Consider the following 17,173-nt stretch of genomic DNA (forward strand, 5'->3'; position numbering starts at 1 on the left):
GGAGATGGCCTCCTCGGTTCAAACGGCGTCCGGGCTTACGAGCCAATGTCTTTGCCAATTTGAAGCCTGTCTCGCAAGACAAATCCTGTCTCATGGGCAATGGGTGGAGAACCGAAGGGCTGATTTCAACCTCTGGGTTGATGGTGTGGGGGCAATGTCTGGAAAAGGACCTTCCCTGGACGCAAGATTCGAACCACAGGGACGTGAGCTGAAGTTGATCAAAGGTTTGCTGGTGAAACTGCGCAATTACCTTGCGGAATGTCTAGAAGCCGAGGAGGGCCCCCCTTTGGTCGAGGCGAAGCGAAGCGTCGACGCTATCATCGACAACCTTGCCTCAATTGCAGTCGCAGTTCGTCAAACCGGGCGAAGGTCTCGGTTGAGTAGGGCCGACAGAAGCTTTGACCCCACGACACTGGAGGATCTAAGAACACATCTGCAATGTATTGTCCTCGTAAGACAATGCCCCCAGGACCAGGAGTGCGTCAAGCAATATAATCGCCCACCATGCTGGCAGAGACATATCAAAGGAAGGCTTACGACACTTCAAAGACGGCTGATAGAGGCGAATCTCCGGCGAAGACATAGGTTTCAGTACGCGCAAAGGCATGCAATGAAACTTGCGCATCGGCAACAACCGACACCTATTTTGCACCGAGAACCCACAACTCCACGTCCATCGGAAAGAATCAGCTCTCAAGGACCGGAAACGATAGACGACAAAAAAGTCGGGTTGGCTTCATCAGCCCTTCCAGAACCTGCGTCGATTTACCCTCCACCAAGTCTCTCCAGGACATCAGCGTCTGCGCCAGAGAGTGACTTCAAATGGCAAGAACCGCAAGATACAATCCAAGTTGCTAAGTCTCAAATCACTTCCATCACTGGTGCAACCGAGTACCCGAAGCTTTCGCGGCCCAAGAGTGACCCAGCTGCAATTGCGGAAGGGATAGAAATGGAGCAACAAAGGATCGTGAAGTGCCCGTGCTGCTGTGAGGTACTTCCTAGCAGGATACTAGACAGCCGGGGAGCGTGGAAGTGCGTTGAACTGCTCCCTGCCTCAAGATTATGCCTTTTACTAAACAGTCTTTAGGAAACATCTCTCGTCAGACCTTTACCCGTACACGTGTATTGCCGAACACTGCCCGATCCCCCAAGCCTTGTACCGCACACGGGCAGAATGGGAGGATCATGTCAAAGCATGTCACCCAAAGAAGTGGGATTGTCAGCTATGCGACAGCTCGACAGGGACCACGTTCCCGAGCATCGATCGACTACAACAACATGTCGCTGAGGAACACTTGGAATCATTTCCAGAGGACCTTCTGGACACAGTAGCCTTCTGGCCCTCTACTCCTGTGGTGGGCGTCGAGGCTTGCCCGTTGTGCTGCTCAACCGGCCCAACTGACGACCCTGAGTTGATAGAGCACATCTTGAAGCACACACATGACTTTGCACTTCGTTCGCTCCCATGGGCAGACGACCTACCCGAATATGTACAACAACCAGGTGCGCACCGATTTAACACAAACTACCTGGCATCATCCGAACCCCGGGAAGAGCATGTTTCTTTAACTCCCTGGCGAATGAATCTCTGGTTTGAGCAATTGGAGACTCCAGAGCTGAAACAGCGGGTGTGGGCGCGTTTAGTTTTCGACATAGATAAGATGGCAACTTGTCCGACAAATCCAAGCCTCGACCGATCTCTGGATTATTTTGCCCACAATGTCTATTTTGACCTTCAGGAAAAGGACAGATCACTTGGAGTCGAAGACCAGAGCGATGATACTGAAGCCTCGACTATTGTCACCACTCTAAGCCGCTCGGGCGATGAAAGTGACGAGATCGACTACACATATGAGGGCGATGGCCTGTTATCCCTTTTTGATGGAGATGACCAGGTTACATTGTACACTTTGCTACAACGCTACCGCATTGAAGGGTCCGATGGACCATTTTGGACCGAAAAGCTGCTTCGCCAAATCCTTACCGAGAGGCGCCTGAGAACCGAGTTCAGGAGTCACTCTGACGTTCAGTACTACATTGACAAGATTTTGCCTTCACAAGGCCAGGAAGAGCCGGAAACATACCTGAGAGTATTCACACTGTTGGTGTTGACGGCTCGGGTGTGTGATGCCGGCATGTTCATCATGGAGCATGTGTGTGATGAAAAGTTACCTCTTCACGGAGAGCTAGACTCACCAGACTGTCCAATTTCCTTCTTGGGGGGCGAAAAGACAGCTCTGAAATGCTTCCAAGGGTGGTCTTTGGATCAAAAGCAAAACTTCCTCCAAACTCAACGGCACCTCATCTTCCCGTTCCTCAACGTTGCTGAAGACAACACTTGCAAAGCCATTGTACTACAACCTAATATTATCAGACCGTGGCGATACGAGAGCATCCGAAATAGTACTGGAAGCAGGATGGGGGCGTTTGGGACGGTTTCTTCGGTGGAGATTCATCCCACATCCCACGCTTTCGACAAGGCTCTATCTGAGGTGAGTTGGGATTGCAAATCACCTCGTTTTCGCTGCTGGGGCTAACTTTAGACAACTCAAGATAAACCTAAAGTGCGAACTCTTCGCCATCAAAACACTCGACGGCGCACGAGTCAACAAGTTGCGTTTTGAGGAGGAGTTGCACATGTTAGGGCAGCGAAAAATTGGACTCTCCAGTCATTTGGTCCCTATACTTGAAGCTTTTCAACATGATGGCCAATGGAGCTTGATCCTTCCTCATTCAAACTGCAGCCTTAGACACCTCTTGCAATACGGAGATTCAAATTCGACACCAGCGCGGATGAAATGGGCGTGTCTGCAACTATATGGCATCACGGATGCCATCAGCAAAATCCATGGTTCCTCCCAAGGCAACGCATCTTATTTCGCAATGCACAGCGGCATCGACTTGGACAATATCCTGTGCTACGGAAGGCCGGATTCTCCGGAGCAGTGTGTTCTGGTCGTGTCTCACTTTCCAATGTCTGTAATTCATTTTGGATCAGATGATGAGACCGAGCTTGTTGAACCGACCACTTGTTCTCCAACTTATCGACCCCCGGAGTGGGATATTCAAGGAGGTGGCATGTCCAAGTCCTCCGACATCTGGAGCCTGGGATGTGTATACCTTGTATTCCTCACCTGGCTGCTCAAAGGATGGGGCGAGGTACTATTGTTTGAGAACATCAGATCTGCCCCTCACATTGATGGAACGAGGAGTGACCGCTTTTACACGTTCATGAAATTTTACAACCGGGACACTTACGTCTTGCGGGTCAAATCGCAAGTGATGGCGGTAAGTATACTTACCCGTGTGGGATTCTTCCACGCTAACCAGACTAGCAAATCCAGGGCCTGGAATGCCATGAGAAATGCTCCCGAGCCATTCTCATGGTTCTCTCCATGATAAAGAGTAGGATGCTGGTGGTATTATCCACGGACGACCTTCGATCTTCGTCAAGCAGTCTTCGAGCAAGTTTCGAGGGAATCTGCGAAGCCCGTCACAAAGAAAGTTACTATTGGGCTTCGGTTGCCAGGCCTCACGAAGCCATCCACGCAATATCCCCACCAGCTGTGGAAGTAAACCTCAGTTCTTCTTTGAGGCAGACAATGAGGCCTGGGAGCGACAGTGGCTTGCCGATATATGCTGGACAGGCTCAGAAGTCTCTGTGGTAGGCTTTTCTATCTAACCGAGAGACTGGTTGGATTGGTTGTCATTACAGTGGATGGCATTTTCATCTGGAAGGAGGTGAAGAGCGAGGCGCTCGGAATAGTTGGACAATACGCATTATTGTACAGTGAGAAGATAAGAGCATCTATTACGTATCATGGAAAATAAAGAAATACACAACAGGATGGCGCTTGAATAGTGGCAAGAATGGATTGGCCTTCCCTCGGCGGAAATCCGCGTTGCCATCTCTGAAACCAGGCCTTGACAGTCTTGGTGAGCCTCGACGGATTTACATGCATACCTATTGTTAGTGCTCCAAGAGTAACCGAAGCCCTCCTGCTGTAGACCGTGATGCAGAGCCGGGCATTACTTAAGCTAACCACACCTGCCTGTAAGGTGGTATATCTCATGGGGGGCTGTCTGAAAGGGCACAATTGCAGCACCTGTGCCAGGTGATTGAGTGTCCATATCTGTGTCCCTTGTTCTTGGCACCCATGGCCTCTTTTGGAGACACCATTGAGATTAAACATTGAGAGACTTTTCATTCTAATAGGGTCTTTGTCATAGTTGAAGCCCGGCCCTGGATGGGATAACTGAGCCAGAAGACCGTAAGACTTGTCATTCACTGGGTGCGGCGAATATTGTCTTGTTTTTTTTTTTCTTCTTCTTTTTTTGGAGAGAGATAGGTACTTGCTGAGGCCCCAAGAACCCATACGTACAAATTTGCCGTCCATCAACGTGAAATCTACTGACCAGAAGGTCTCGATATGAGCGGCCCATCCCATGCGAGTTCAACCGAGTCAACGCACCCATGCTCCCTCGCCTCACCGTTTGGGAGCTTGCTGACCACGTCGATAGCCTTTTCAAGAGTGAGACTTACGACCACTGCCTCTCCCTCGCCCCTCTTCCAAGATACTACAGCGACATTGTCCACTCCTAGGGCAACCTTTGCATCAAGTGACTCGCTCAGTAGGAGACGAGGTTTGAATAAGATGCCCTTTGAACCAGGCAGACGGGGTTGGATGCCAGCTAATTCTGTACAAAACTCGTACAAGGGAACACTTCCCCAGGCGTGACAGTCGGAGCGCTGGCGCACGTCATCCTCTTCCCAGGTCGACAGGTTGTTGGCCAGCATCTTCTTCCAAGGCTCCCATACCCGTCCCCAGTAAGTCTCGTAGGTTTCATCTCCAGCAAGAGCAAAGGCCCGGAGGGCGTAGAACTGCATCACGTAGGAGCATTTGGAGAAGCGTGAATCGGAGAAGGCTTCGGTCAGGAGTCGAGAACGATCATCGGACTTGGCCGCACCGCACAGGATGGCAAAGACCTGGCAATGCTGCGAATAAGCATCTTGGCCTGCGATGTCGGCTGTTGAGTCGGTAAAGAAACGGCCGTCGAAGCAGTGAGTCTGGATCGCCTCTATGATAGAAGCAGCACGAGACTCGTACTCGTCCGCGTAGCCCGGCCGACCGACATGGCGCACAAGCTGCGCAGCCTGTTTCAGCACATAGGCGTAAAGCATGCTGAAGTATGTATGGCGGTTCGACCCGCGGCCCGAGGTGGGAACTCCTTTATCCGGATGCTCATCAGTTGCTCCCCAGGCCGTCACCCAGTCGACATATTGCCACACGTCCTCGGGGAGCCCGCTGACAAGCCCAAGATCATCAATGTGTGAGTCGAAAAACTCGAACACTCCATCGATGCGAGGTAAGAAAGAGCGGCTGTACGCCGTGTCGCCAAAGAACAGGTGATGGTCGCAGACTTGCAGGACCCAGTACAAGGAGAATCCTGCAATGATCTGGGGAACATGCGATGGAAATCGTGACTGAGTAAGTCCCTCTGATGTGATCGAGGCTGCAAAGTTTGTGATGGCCTGGCGCATCAAACGATCGTCGCCGGAGAGCAGGTAGTGGAAGAGCCCCACGGATCGCGAGTCGCCAGAATATCTGAGAGATGAGTTAGTGCTTGTCTGGAAGAAGATTCAAGAGGTACTCACTGAAGCTGCTCGTAGAATGGACAATCCGAGTACCCATCAAACATGCAGTTTCTCATTGTCCTGATTGAGACATCCCACATTTGTCCACTATGGGTGTCCCCGGGCTGTGACCAAGATGCCTTGACGGCTAGCGGATAGTTGACCTGGTCTGCTTCGAAAGAAAGAAGCTGAACAGGCTCGGGACCTACTGTCACTTCAAGCTGCAAAACTCGGAACGTGCGGAACCAGAATGGCTCGTAAGTGACAGTCTGCGATGCAGGTATATCGATTGTAACGTCATCGTAAGGACCGATAAGGTAGGAATCCTCGGTATCCAGGCGATCAGCTTTGGTCCGGAAGAAGGGATATGACCGAGGCTTGAGTTCGTATCCTTCAGAATAGGTTATCTTGAACCGGATCTGCGAGGGTTTGGCTGCCTGGAAAGACCAGCGTAAAAATGCCGTTGAATGAACATCTGCCTGGAGCTGAAGAGTATGGTGTGTGCCAGGGGCGAGATTCAATGTTTTGTTATCGGATAGAAATGAAGCCCAGCTGTCAAATGAGACATCGGAATCGCAACTTCGGACGGTTGTTACCCCGATAGGGGTTTGCTCGGGCATGGGGATCTCGCGTGGGCGTAGGCGCCAAGGAAGGAGTTCGCCATTGAGTGTTTTCATGTTGTATGCCTTGGGTGTTACGGGCGTGGCTTGACTTGAGGGGGCGATGCGCTCGTTGATCTGTTTGGAGACGTATATCAGACCATGTTCGAAAGCGTGATTTGGGGTACTCACATGAAGAAACACATCGTCTATTAGGCCCATGGGGAACAAGATACTCTCATCCACCTTGGCCTGCCAGCCCTCCTTAGAGTCAAGACTGATCTCGGTTGCGCCCGAGTTGACGCTGCCAATGACAGTCAACCCAGGCAGCGAGGTTCTTTCGAAAGGCATGCCCCCCGCGAGGAGGCGAAATACCTAATAACCACGAAGCAAATCTCATTTTCGCCGGTAGTGAGATACGGAGCAATGTCGAGAGTGTCATAGTACCATATCAATGGGCTGCTCCTTGCTGGACCTACAGCGACGCGTGTGCCATTGACCAGCAGCTTGTATCGTGTGTCGGCAGAGAAATGCAGCAGAGCTTCTGAAGGTGGCGACGTGAGTGTGAAGCTGCGAAAGAACCTGACAATCCTTCCCGCTGTATTCTGTGTTGACGAGTCAACCCAGTCGGGCACCCATATCCAGTTGGACTTGAGATTATTAATGGTCTGTGAATGCAGTTTGTTAGTGGTGCCACTGCCTGAGTCGCGAAGAGTACGTACAGCTTGCTCAGTTGGTGATGGCATGGCTGCAGGGATGTGATTGGCACGGTTCTGGGCGTCTCGTGCGTCTGTGCAAAGATCAGCATTTATGAATGGATAAGTTCGAGGGGATGGCACGTTTTTAACTCCAGGCCTGACGCGGTGGCTTCGGTACTCGGTTTATCTGTCACCGAAGCTGGGTTGTTCGGCCTTGTACCGACGAGGATTTTGTAAATGTCTCATTCAGATGACGAGTTTGGAAATGAGGACTCGGCCACTTGTGCGAGATTTGAGATGGCAGACCGAGCCAGCTGTCAACTACGTTTCCGCTCGGTCGGACGGAGACGAAATGGTTACCAAGTCACTCATGATGAAGGGCAAAAAACAACAAGAAGCCAAATTGCGCGCAAGGACGTGTTTGATACAAATTGAGATGATTAACAGAACTATTGGCAATGAGTAGGGTTGCATAGGAGGCTTGATTTTTTGTATCTACAAGCTAGCATCCAGAACGAGGTTGGTGGTTAACCATCACCACCCTCCTCATCTCATGTCCATCTCGAAATATTTATCATGCTTCAGGACAAGTGGACGCCTAAGTCCTCTACAGTGTGATAAGCAAAGCCTCAGAGGCGCCTACAGTAAAGGTTGCCTTTCCAGCGCTAACAGTGGCGGTTTCAGTCACAGCCGTACCCTGAATCTTGCAGGTCCCATCTTCAAAGCTCTGTCCTCCAACAGTCGCCTTCTGGCCCTGGTCAATCCGCGAGGTTGCAAAAGGGGCAGTCAGACGCTTCGCGGTCACCGTGGAGCCGGAAAGTCCAGTCAGTGTGTACACCTGGGTAGGGCGCGTGCCACTGGTGTAGTAGTCCGAGTTGTACAAGAGGACTCTGATAGGGGCGCCGTTCTTGTAAATGGCGTAAGCAGCGTACGTGCTGGTCTGGTCGTCCAAGGGAGCAAGCTGATCCGCTCCAGCGAGGGCCATGGTGGCAAAGTACGCTCCAAAGTAGGGAGCGCCCATGCTGTATCGCCCCCACCAACAGTACTGGCCTGTGATGTGTTAGGGTGGCGATAAAGGCTCAATGATAGGAAATTGCTTACAGTTACCGATAGTGCCTTGGTGGAAGTAAAGAGCCTGTGGGGAAAAGTTTCGTTAATCGAGACACACCTTGCTGCTATTCGGTTGTGGAGAGCATACCTTGGTGCCCTGGAGAATGGACTGGAGAACATAATCAAGAATCCAGAGGCCAGCACCAAAGGTTGGGCTGATGCCGCCACCTCCTTGTGTTGCTGTTGGAGGCTGTCAGTACTATGAACTGCAGAATGAACTTCACTTGTAGAGGACACACTTACCAGAGTTCGTCTCACCAAAGATATGGGGTCTGCCCTTGGCCGCGGCTGCGGCAGCTTCCGCTGCAAATGGTTTGATCTGAGAAGCAATGGAACTGTGGCTCATCAACTTGGCCAGGTTAGCGTTGCCGCCGGACTGAGGATAGTTGTGCGAGCAGTAGTATTTGACGTTGTCGTTTCCACTCCCTTCGACAGCCGTAAGGCCTTTGATGCTCATGGGCGAGGTGCCGAAGAAGACGCCGGCCGAGATCAGACCCGAGGTGGACAAGTTGCCACAGACCTGGTCTTGCCATGCCACTTCAGAGGCATAATCGGCAGCGGCGGTCCAGGAAGCACCGTTGGCAATGGGGTCACTACTGGAGAAGACTAGAGAATAATTAGCACCTGACCGAGAGGGGTTTCGTGACATTGCTCACAGTTTGGTTCATTGCCGAGCTCGATCGCATCGAGGTTTCCCATGTTCTGCTTGGCAACCTTTGCAGCAGCAATAGAGTTGCCGATGTTGTTGAGGCGACGGTTAAGTCCCAAAACCACCTTGCCGCTGTATTGAGCTGCCAGCGACATGAACGAAGGGCCAAATGTGAGCGATGCCGGGGCATCCTTCGGGTCCGACACGGTATAAGTCACGGCATTGGTGGAAGCCGAATCGTACGTGGCTCGGTCCCTGAGAAGACGTTAGTGTGAGAACAGTGGGTTGCCAAAGGCAGGTGTGCATACTGAGTGGTTCCTCCAATTCTCATAGGAGGCCAAGTCCCGGTCAGGTCCTTGAGGTTTTCCAGGCAGGGCAAGGTAGCAGCAACATTGTTGATGTACCCTGGGAAGGCAAAGAATTCGAGGCTTGAACTGGTCAATGTCTGTTTGTGCTTCGTAAGGTGGGAAAAGTCTTACGAAACTCCGACTGGGGCAGCAGAGAGCTGGCCGCTGGCATTTGATGGAGGTGTGGCCGGGACATTGAAGGTCAAGCTGGAAGCCTGCCCCACAAGCCACATGGAGATAAGGAGACGCGTCATTGATGCTGGATAATTGGTCGAGAAAAGATTGCAAGATGAGATGTCACGATAACTTTGATAACATAGATTAGAACAATTCACAGGCCACATCACGCCTTTTAAGCTTCTTGTAAGCTCAGCCATCATTAATCTCTTTTCTTGTCACTTGTATACCCCGTGGGGAGATCTTTGCCCTCCGGGGCATGCTACATGGGTAGCTAGCTTTGGAGAAGAACTTGCCGTGTCACGATGGCTCGGACCTCATTAACGAACAAGCCTCGGCCAACCTGTCACCGAGCTGCTAAATTGATGTCGGATAATTATCCGTTCACTAGGTCAAAATGCTATGATGTCTTTCGGTGTGGTGCCTACCGAAAATAAGGCCATTTCGGCCTCAATGCTCGCGATTCTAATACCTGTTTGGTGTAGATTCGGCTGCAGTTGATGCGAAGATATAACAGGGATACGCGCCACTTTGATGGACTTCTCTCCGATGCTCAATATCCTGGTATTGATTGCGATTCATGGATGTGGTGATCCATGGCCACGAGGTGTCTCACTTGTCAGTTAAGTTGCGCGCCTCGGCTTGAGGTGCCCCGAACACTCGGCTAAGCGGCACGCTTGGGTCGAACTACTGCAACTCGTCTGAGAAACAAGTTAGTCCTTCGAGCAAAGGGGAAGCTCGTATGGGGCCCCGCGTTTGCGGACTTCCCCAGGTTTAGGTTTAGTTGATGCGGATGGTTTGTTTCTTTGGGTGGTCACATCACCTCCGGTTGACTGTCGCTGCACATGTATAAAGGAGCCTGCCTGTTGATCACATCCCGACACAGACCAGCCAGAAGTACTGCAGCTTTATCGACATTTCCTATCAGCTGCACTTGACTCTATCAACATGCAGCAGGACAAACAAGACACCGAGATGGTGGAGCGTCGCGACTCCGGGGACGCGGCCACCATGCCCGTGATGCGATCCAGGTTTGACGACCTTAGCGTCTGGCAGAGTGTGCGTCGCTACAAGCACGTCGGCCTCATCGCCATGACTGCGGCCTTTTGCGCCTCTTTGGATGGTTATCGTGAGTATTCAGCCGCTTCACCTACCGATGTTTATTAACCGGGTATACGCGCAGAGATCAACCTCAACGGTGGCATCGTCTCCAACAAGGGCTTCATCCGCCAATTTTCCAGCCCCGGGACAACCATCATTGCTGGTAAATACATTTCGGCCTGGGGCGGTATCCAGTCTGCTGGCCAAACTGTCGGTCAAGTTGTACGTTGAACCATGTCCTGGCTTTTGGAAACCCCCTAACAATGCTCACCAGCTTCTTCAATATGCCACCGACGGTCTGGGCCGCAAGCCTGCGCTGCTAATTATTTGGGTCACCCTTGCCGCTGTAAGCATTGAAGTCTAGAAGTTCTTTAATTAGGTATAGTATGGCTGACTTCTTGGCAGAGCATCTTCACTGAGACATTCGCTACCGCCTGGGATCACTGGCTGGTCGCGAAGCTTCTCTCTGGTATGGGTGTTGGTATGCTCCAGTCTACCATGCCTCTGTATCTCTCAGAGATCTCGCCCACCCAGCTAAGGGGTTTCTTCATCAACGCCTATACCTTGTAAGTCTCTACTCACTGTAGCTACCTTCAGAGGGAGTGAAAGCTCATTTCTTTTAGCTGGTTTGTCCTTGGTCAACTCTTCGCTTCTGTCGCCCTCAACAGGCTCAACGCCAGCAACCCATACGACTTCCGTGATGCCATCTATACACAGGTGAGTTCGAAATCAAGCCGCTCTCAAACATCACTGACACTTCAGCAGTGGGGAATGATCGGTGTCATTCTGATCATCTTCCTCTTCCTCCCAGAGAGCCCTTGGTGGTTGGCCAGCAAAGGCAAAACAGATCAGGCCGCCAAGGTTCTGCGCCTGTGCTACGGTCGCGTTGAGGGCTACGACGTCCAGGAACAAATTGTGCGTCCCTACGATAGTGACCATCTATCACCGCTAATTCCCGGCTTCCTTTAGGATATCATGACCGCCACGGTCGCAATGGAGCGCGCACAAGCTGAGCGGGACCAGGAGGTTGGTCCATGGGCAGTCTTCCGTGGCCGCAACCTCATCCGGTTCATCATTGCTGGATGGCCCAAGGTTACCCAGCAGTTCGTCGGCCTGGCTGTCTTCAACACTTACGCGACATATTTCTGTATGTGGTCGCTTCCCCTCACTCTGTTGCTGTTTGCACCTAACTAACCGCAAAATAGTTCAATACGCTGGCAACAAGGATCCTTTCCTCGTGACCCTGATTCTTTCCAGTGTTCAGCTCATTTCCATGATCGCTACAGCCACTCTCACTGATCAAGTTGGTCGCCGCCCACTGACGGTGTATCCTTACGCCGTTACTGTCGTATCCGTTCTGTGCCTTGGCATCATTGGCTGCTTCGACTATACTGCCAAGGCCACAAGCTCCCTTCTTGTAAGTCGTGTGGCGTTTTCCACGATTCTCGGCGACTTTGAGCTAATTGTGAATTACAAGATCTTTTTTGCCTGCCTCGCAACCTTCTCGACTACCGGTGCCTCGGCCATCGGCTACGCCTACGCCACTGAGATTCCGCAACAGCGCCTCCGTGCTCGAACGGCTGGATGGTCTCTTGCCGTGTCCAACATGATCGCCATCATGTTCAGTTTCTGCACACCTCTTATGATCAACGGTTCCGTGACCCATTGGGGTGTCAAGACCGGATTTTTGTGAGCACACGCGCCTTCGATGTCGAGTCTTCATCATGCTAACAAGCACAGCTTTGCGGGAACTGGCACTGTCGCCGTCGTGATTGCTTGGTTCATTCTGCCCGAGGTTGCCCGCCGAACGCCTGGTGAAATTGATGAAATGTCAGTCGATGATTTGCTTTATCTTTCTTATGTTGTGTTCGTTTGGCTAACCACTTGTTTCACCAGGTTTGAGAAGAAGGTTGGTCTTCGTGGTTTTAAGAACTATGTCACCGAGGTTCAGCTCAACGCAGAGCACCACCAAGACAAGACACAGGGCGAGGCTTGAGAAGCCATCTGAGGGGCGCTTTCTGGTGTCCTATGGAAGCGTCTCGTTCTACAAGAGGAGTGTTTTCTCGAGGGTGCTTCTATATCCTGCCTTTCGTATCCATCTTTGACAGGAGACTCTTCTGTCGGTGATGGAAATAGCTCACACAATAAACGACGAGCGTATTACTTTATTTTAGCTATAAGCCGTGTGAAATTCCTCTTACCAGGTTTCTTAATTCCACTAAGCTCCCAAAGGCTTACCTGGTCGAGACAAGTCCAAATCTCAGGGGCCACACCCAAGACGACCACGTAACTATTTTTCACTCCAGCACTACCGGAGAGAACAAGCTCGCAGTGAGTAATAAAGAAAGACTTAGGGTTAGAGGAGAAAACGATTGTACTTTAGGACAGGTGACGAGGGTTAGGCACAGAACCTAGAGCCTTAGGTTGGTTGTGCTCAGGTTAAGAAGGATCCACCTCCCAACACTAAATCATCAAGAGAGCCTGTAGCTTCAGGGGGACAGAATTCTGTCTCCACGTGACTGAAAATCCGCTGCCGAGATCGGCCTACCTGACCAAGCGCCCGACCAACTCATCTGTAAATGCCGGGGCCAAAGTCAGGCAGTGATGGGCCATCCACACATGTGTGAAGCTTTGGTTATGGTCTCGGACCATCCGAACTAGAACTATTTCTGAGAGCTCTGTTCAGTCAATACTGGCTGTCTATACTACACTGTCTATACTACACAAATGGTTTGGCTATGGCCTACTTAGGGAATACTTGGGAGGTATGAAACTTGCAAAGGGACACTATTGATTGCTTGTACAATAGGTAGTTCGGTATAGCTGCACCGGAACCAGGGTAAGTAAGCAGTTTAAGAGCAAGTTCATTATAGCCAGAGTTAATCTCAGAGCCGGGCGCTATCACTACTACAGTCCACAACATCCTGCAAATCAAGCGGAAAACCGAGCAGTTTCATTCCATTCTCAAGCACCTGTCGCGCATTTTGGTACAACACCAGACGAGCCTTCTCCTCCCCTCGACTGGTTTCCTGCTGTACCGTCCGTACGCTCCCTCGTTCATCTTCATCGTCTTCTTCATCAGGGTGAGGCACAACCAGGGACAACGAGTCCATCAGCCTGTACAAGTAGCCTAGGAGTGAATGGGGCTCTGCTGACTTGTACGTTGCCGCAACGACGTCGGGGAACTGGGCCATGACGCGCAACAAGTTTGCGAAATCGGAATCCTTCAATGCCGAGTAGTCTATCTCGAAGGCTTCGACACCTTCGGCCCTCGATTCGTTTATTAGTGCCGTGAGTCTTGTGTGGCATCCTTGAAGCATTGGGCCGGAGTGAGAGCTGAAGGATGTCAACTTTTTGAGCTCAAAGGTGTAGCTGTGGCTCTTCTTCTTGGACGTTTCCTGAGCGAGAAGTGCCCCGACCATGACGTTGTTTGTAACCCTCTCAGCGGCGCTGTCATCGACATCGTCATCATCGTGCTCCATGTTCATGGCGTCTCGCATTCTGGCCTCGCAGTTGTCGAGAATCTCCCGCAGTGAATTTGCCTCAAGACCCTGCATAGCACCAAAGCTGATATGTTGCAGCTTTTCACCGAGATCCGATCGTCCCATGAGCTCGAGAGCCGTCAAGACCTGTTGAAAATGGCTGTCTTGGGCGGACGAGGCCACGTACAGCATCTTATCAAAGGCGAAGTTCTCCTCCCGCTCAAGCGCCGCGGCCACATCACGGAGGGGATATCGTGTAGCACCGTCGCGCCCACGGATGGCTTGTGTGCTGAAACCTTTCTTGCCGATGTGTTTGGCCCAATCTATGGTCCACGATCCGTTACTCTCTTTAAGAATTGCCTTCTCTTTCAAAGTGTTCTCGACTTTGGTGATTGTCGCAGGCCGGACTTGTGATTCACCCGAGTATTCATCAAAGGTGATACCAAGACGCCGGTACTCTGTCCTGAGGTCCTCGATAGTGATGTCCCTGAAATCTCTGGATAGCTTCAGAGCCTCATTGTCGCCATCCTCCATCTTCTTGAAGATCTCGTCTCTTTCCGACGCAATCGTCTTGTCCTCCACAGGGGAAGCGCATGTTTCACCGTGCTTGGCTTTGCCTTTTGGGTCTTGCACTGGCTTGAATAATCCATTCATCTGCGCGTAGACGTCCAGAAGATGGATTGACCTCTCTTGCTGAAGCTTCTTTTCGGAACCAAACCTCTTGTAGCCCGCAGCAAGCAAACCGACGTGCTTGCCCCAGTCGGCGAGGTAGTTAAGGCGCACAACCTCCCATCCCATAGCCTCGTACAAATTGGCGATGAAGTCACCTAAAAGTGTGCTTCTGAGATTGTTGCCGTTGAAGCCGGTGGCCACGTTTGGAGAGGAAAACTCGATGATGATCTTCTTTTTGCCTTTCTTGGGCTCCTTTGCGTCCCGAAGCCCTTGCGAAAGGTCAAACCCATACGTTGATTTGCGATCAGCAATGTATGGCAAGAGAAGTCGCGGCAGCGTGTCAGGTGAAAACGTCATTCGAAGTTGAATGTCATCTACCCTCGGTGCCAAGAACAAGGATGAGAAAGGCAACTACAAAAGCACGAGTTAGAGCAGAGCCAAGCATGCTCCTACAAGGTGGGTCTGTCAAACCTGCGCTGCTACAGAAAAGGCCAGCCTGTTCAAAGCCTTGTTGTCGACATCCTTGAGCTTAAGCCGTGGGAGTATAAGCGTCAAGTCCCCGAGCGAGGTTTCGGTCGTTGAGGCAATGGCCTCTTGGATGGTGGTAGCATCACGGTTGAGAATGCTCAGCTTGGAGAGAAATTCAGCGAGGTAAGATCGCCAGATCTCGACGGGTCTCGTCAGCGCAATAGGTGAGGCACTTTTTGGCATGGGCTCCAAGGACAGCCCGTGAAGGAGGGCGTTGAGCCCGGCCACGGTGTTGGTAGGCGACGCCATCGTGGGTTGAGCTGCAGCAACCAAGCTGTCTCTCCTTTGCAGCAGAGATGAGATAAATTGGAAATGATGTGCCCAACTTATCTTCTCCTTTGGGCTTCAAACACCTCTTCTGCATTGCTGACTTGGGCGTGGTGGTTGGGCCGTGATTGGGTACAACAGTGAGGCGTGTTCCCTGCACCACAGGCCTCAGCTCCCACCATCTCATCATGTCCCAAGTGACGTGGCCGGCAACTCATGAGGGCTGCCAGAGGGGAGATTCAATGCCATAGTGTGATTTGCTGGACACCTTTACGGCGCCTCCTTGCTCTGCAGTGCATTGTGATTTGTCAATGTGCAACCACTCGCCTTATCCCTACAATTTGCACTGGCTGATGATGGAGCTTTTCAACCGCCTGATTCCGATGAGTTCGCCCAATAAGAGCCAACCACGCAGCTTACCCTCCTCCTCGCGAAGTAATAAGCAAAAATCGCGGTATCTCGACGGCCTCACTCCTTGGCCGAAGGTCCACGTTGGCCAGCCTTACAATCGCGAGAGTCTGGACCTAATGCTCTACAGATCCCGCATAATCAGCTCTATGCTACACTTTTTTAATGTTGGGCTGTACACGGGATTAGCTTGGGCGTTTATCTGTCTCGGTGTATTGCGTTCCAAGGCACTTCTAATCAGTGTACAAATTCGTTCTGAAATAGGAGCGGATGACTTTAGCTTTCAGATGGCGTCTACATGAGTTTTAGAGATAATTAACTATCTTGAAGCATGTAACACTTCATCTCATCAACTCACTTCTATGTAACGAGCACACTCGAGTACCAATTACATGCAAGCCGTCACGTGTCCGACACAACATCGAGATGTCCAACCCGCACGGAATGCGGGGAAGTGATGAACACTTTCAACTACTTCTTGGCTACTGATTGATAATCATCTCATCTTTCAAAGCTGAAATATTACCGCTGCCATCATGAGTGACCCAGCCGCTCGAGCCGATCTCACAAAGCGCCAAATTCCCTCAATGACACTCGCAACTGGCCTCACCTCTTTGCCCGGTGCTGGCACGCGCATAGCCTCGCGTTCCGATGACGCCTCATCTCGGTTTACTGTTCCGGGGACTGCAGTGGTCACCGGAGGCACAGGGAACATCGCGTTGACCGTTGTCCGGGCCTTATTGCAACACGAACTTAGCGGTCTCATGCTGCTAGATCTAGATGTCGCCTCAGAAGCTGCCCAGAGAAATATTCATCAGCTCAAAGAAGAGTTTCCTGGAACCAAGATTGAGTCTTTATCGGTTGATGTTACCGATGAAGACGCCGTTGCTGATGCCGTGGCCATGACGGTTGACCTCTTGGGATCGGTTGACTACCTCGTCTGCTTCGCCGGAATTGTCAACTGCGGTCATGCTCTGGACATGCCGGTTAGCGACTTTAGAAAGCTACTAGACGTCAATACGACAGGGAGCTTTATCTGTGCGCAAGCAGCTGCAAGGCAGATGGTCGAGCAGGGAAACGGTGGCCGAATTGTCTTTATTGCAAGCATTTCAGCACATCGCGTCAACTTTCCCCAGCCACAGGTTGCATACAACACATCAAAGGGGGCTATTTTGATGCTCAAAAGTAGCCTCGCTGCCGAGTTCGCGCGATACGGGATAACGGTCAACAGCATCAGCCCTGGGTATATGGATACTATCTTGAATGAGGGAGAGGGCTTGGCTCATGCAAGACAAACGTGGGCACAAAGGAACCCGAGCGGCAGAATGGGATTGCCCGAGGAGTTGAGTGGCATGGTTCTTTTGTTGTGTTCCAAAGCTGGCAGCTATATCAATGGCGCGGACATGGTCGTAGATGGTGGCGGTATTGTGTTCTAGAGGCAAGAGAAGTACTTCGCTATAACCATCGGTGTGTTATTAGAACTACTAGTATTTAGACAGA

General features: G+C 51.4%; 6 protein-coding genes across 6 annotated transcripts; 3 read left to right on the top strand and 3 right to left on the bottom strand.

Moving 5' to 3' along the window:
- Nucleotides 1-154: 154 nt before the first annotated feature.
- Nucleotides 155-3,668, top strand: MRS44_002342 (uncharacterized protein; the record flags this gene model as incomplete). Its single annotated transcript, XM_065622782.1, has 4 exons — nt 155-1,032; nt 1,088-2,492; nt 2,554-3,288; nt 3,336-3,668. The coding sequence occupies 4 exons, from the start codon at nt 155-157 to the stop codon at nt 3,666-3,668; spliced, it is 3,351 nt and encodes a 1,116-aa protein (XP_065478854.1).
- A 740-nt stretch (nt 3,669-4,408) lies between these two features.
- On the bottom strand, nt 4,409-6,980 carry MRS44_002343 (uncharacterized protein; the record flags this gene model as incomplete). Its single annotated transcript, XM_065622783.1, has 5 exons — nt 4,409-5,606; nt 5,657-6,372; nt 6,427-6,609; nt 6,714-6,902; nt 6,957-6,980. 5 exons carry the CDS (start codon nt 6,978-6,980, stop codon nt 4,409-4,411), a joined length of 2,310 nt encoding a protein of 769 aa, XP_065478855.1.
- Nucleotides 6,981-7,539: 559 nt separating this feature from the next.
- On the bottom strand, nt 7,540-9,292 carry MRS44_002344 (uncharacterized protein; the record flags this gene model as incomplete). The annotated part of the gene is made up of 7 exons (XM_065622784.1): nt 7,540-7,982; nt 8,034-8,067; nt 8,131-8,222; nt 8,286-8,648; nt 8,699-8,946; nt 9,000-9,125; nt 9,171-9,292. 7 exons carry the CDS (start codon nt 9,290-9,292, stop codon nt 7,540-7,542), a joined length of 1,428 nt encoding a protein of 475 aa, XP_065478856.1.
- An 871-nt stretch (nt 9,293-10,163) lies between these two features.
- Nucleotides 10,164-12,312, top strand: MRS44_002345 (uncharacterized protein; the record flags this gene model as incomplete). Its single annotated transcript, XM_065622785.1, has 10 exons — nt 10,164-10,344; nt 10,399-10,538; nt 10,591-10,662; nt 10,722-10,882; nt 10,940-11,033; nt 11,082-11,231; nt 11,286-11,463; nt 11,522-12,005; nt 12,057-12,146; nt 12,213-12,312. The coding sequence occupies 10 exons, from the start codon at nt 10,164-10,166 to the stop codon at nt 12,310-12,312; spliced, it is 1,650 nt and encodes a 549-aa protein (XP_065478857.1).
- An 889-nt stretch (nt 12,313-13,201) lies between these two features.
- MRS44_002346 (uncharacterized protein) lies at nt 13,202-15,247 on the bottom strand (the record flags this gene model as incomplete). The annotated part of the gene is made up of 2 exons (XM_046277481.2): nt 13,202-14,881; nt 14,942-15,247. 2 exons carry the CDS (start codon nt 15,245-15,247, stop codon nt 13,202-13,204), a joined length of 1,986 nt encoding a protein of 661 aa, XP_046126922.1.
- A 962-nt stretch (nt 15,248-16,209) lies between these two features.
- MRS44_002347 (uncharacterized protein) lies at nt 16,210-17,109 on the top strand (the record flags this gene model as incomplete). Its single annotated transcript, XM_046277482.2, has 1 exon — nt 16,210-17,109. One exon carries the CDS (start codon nt 16,210-16,212, stop codon nt 17,107-17,109), a length of 900 nt encoding a protein of 299 aa, XP_046126923.1.
- Nucleotides 17,110-17,173: the final 64 nt, after the last annotated feature.

Source organism: Fusarium solani (genome assembly GCF_023522795.1).
Source record: "Fusarium solani strain SB1 chromosome Unknown bctg00000001, whole genome shotgun sequence".
In the NCBI taxonomy this organism is placed as follows: domain Eukaryota; kingdom Fungi; phylum Ascomycota; class Sordariomycetes; order Hypocreales; family Nectriaceae; genus Fusarium; species Fusarium solani.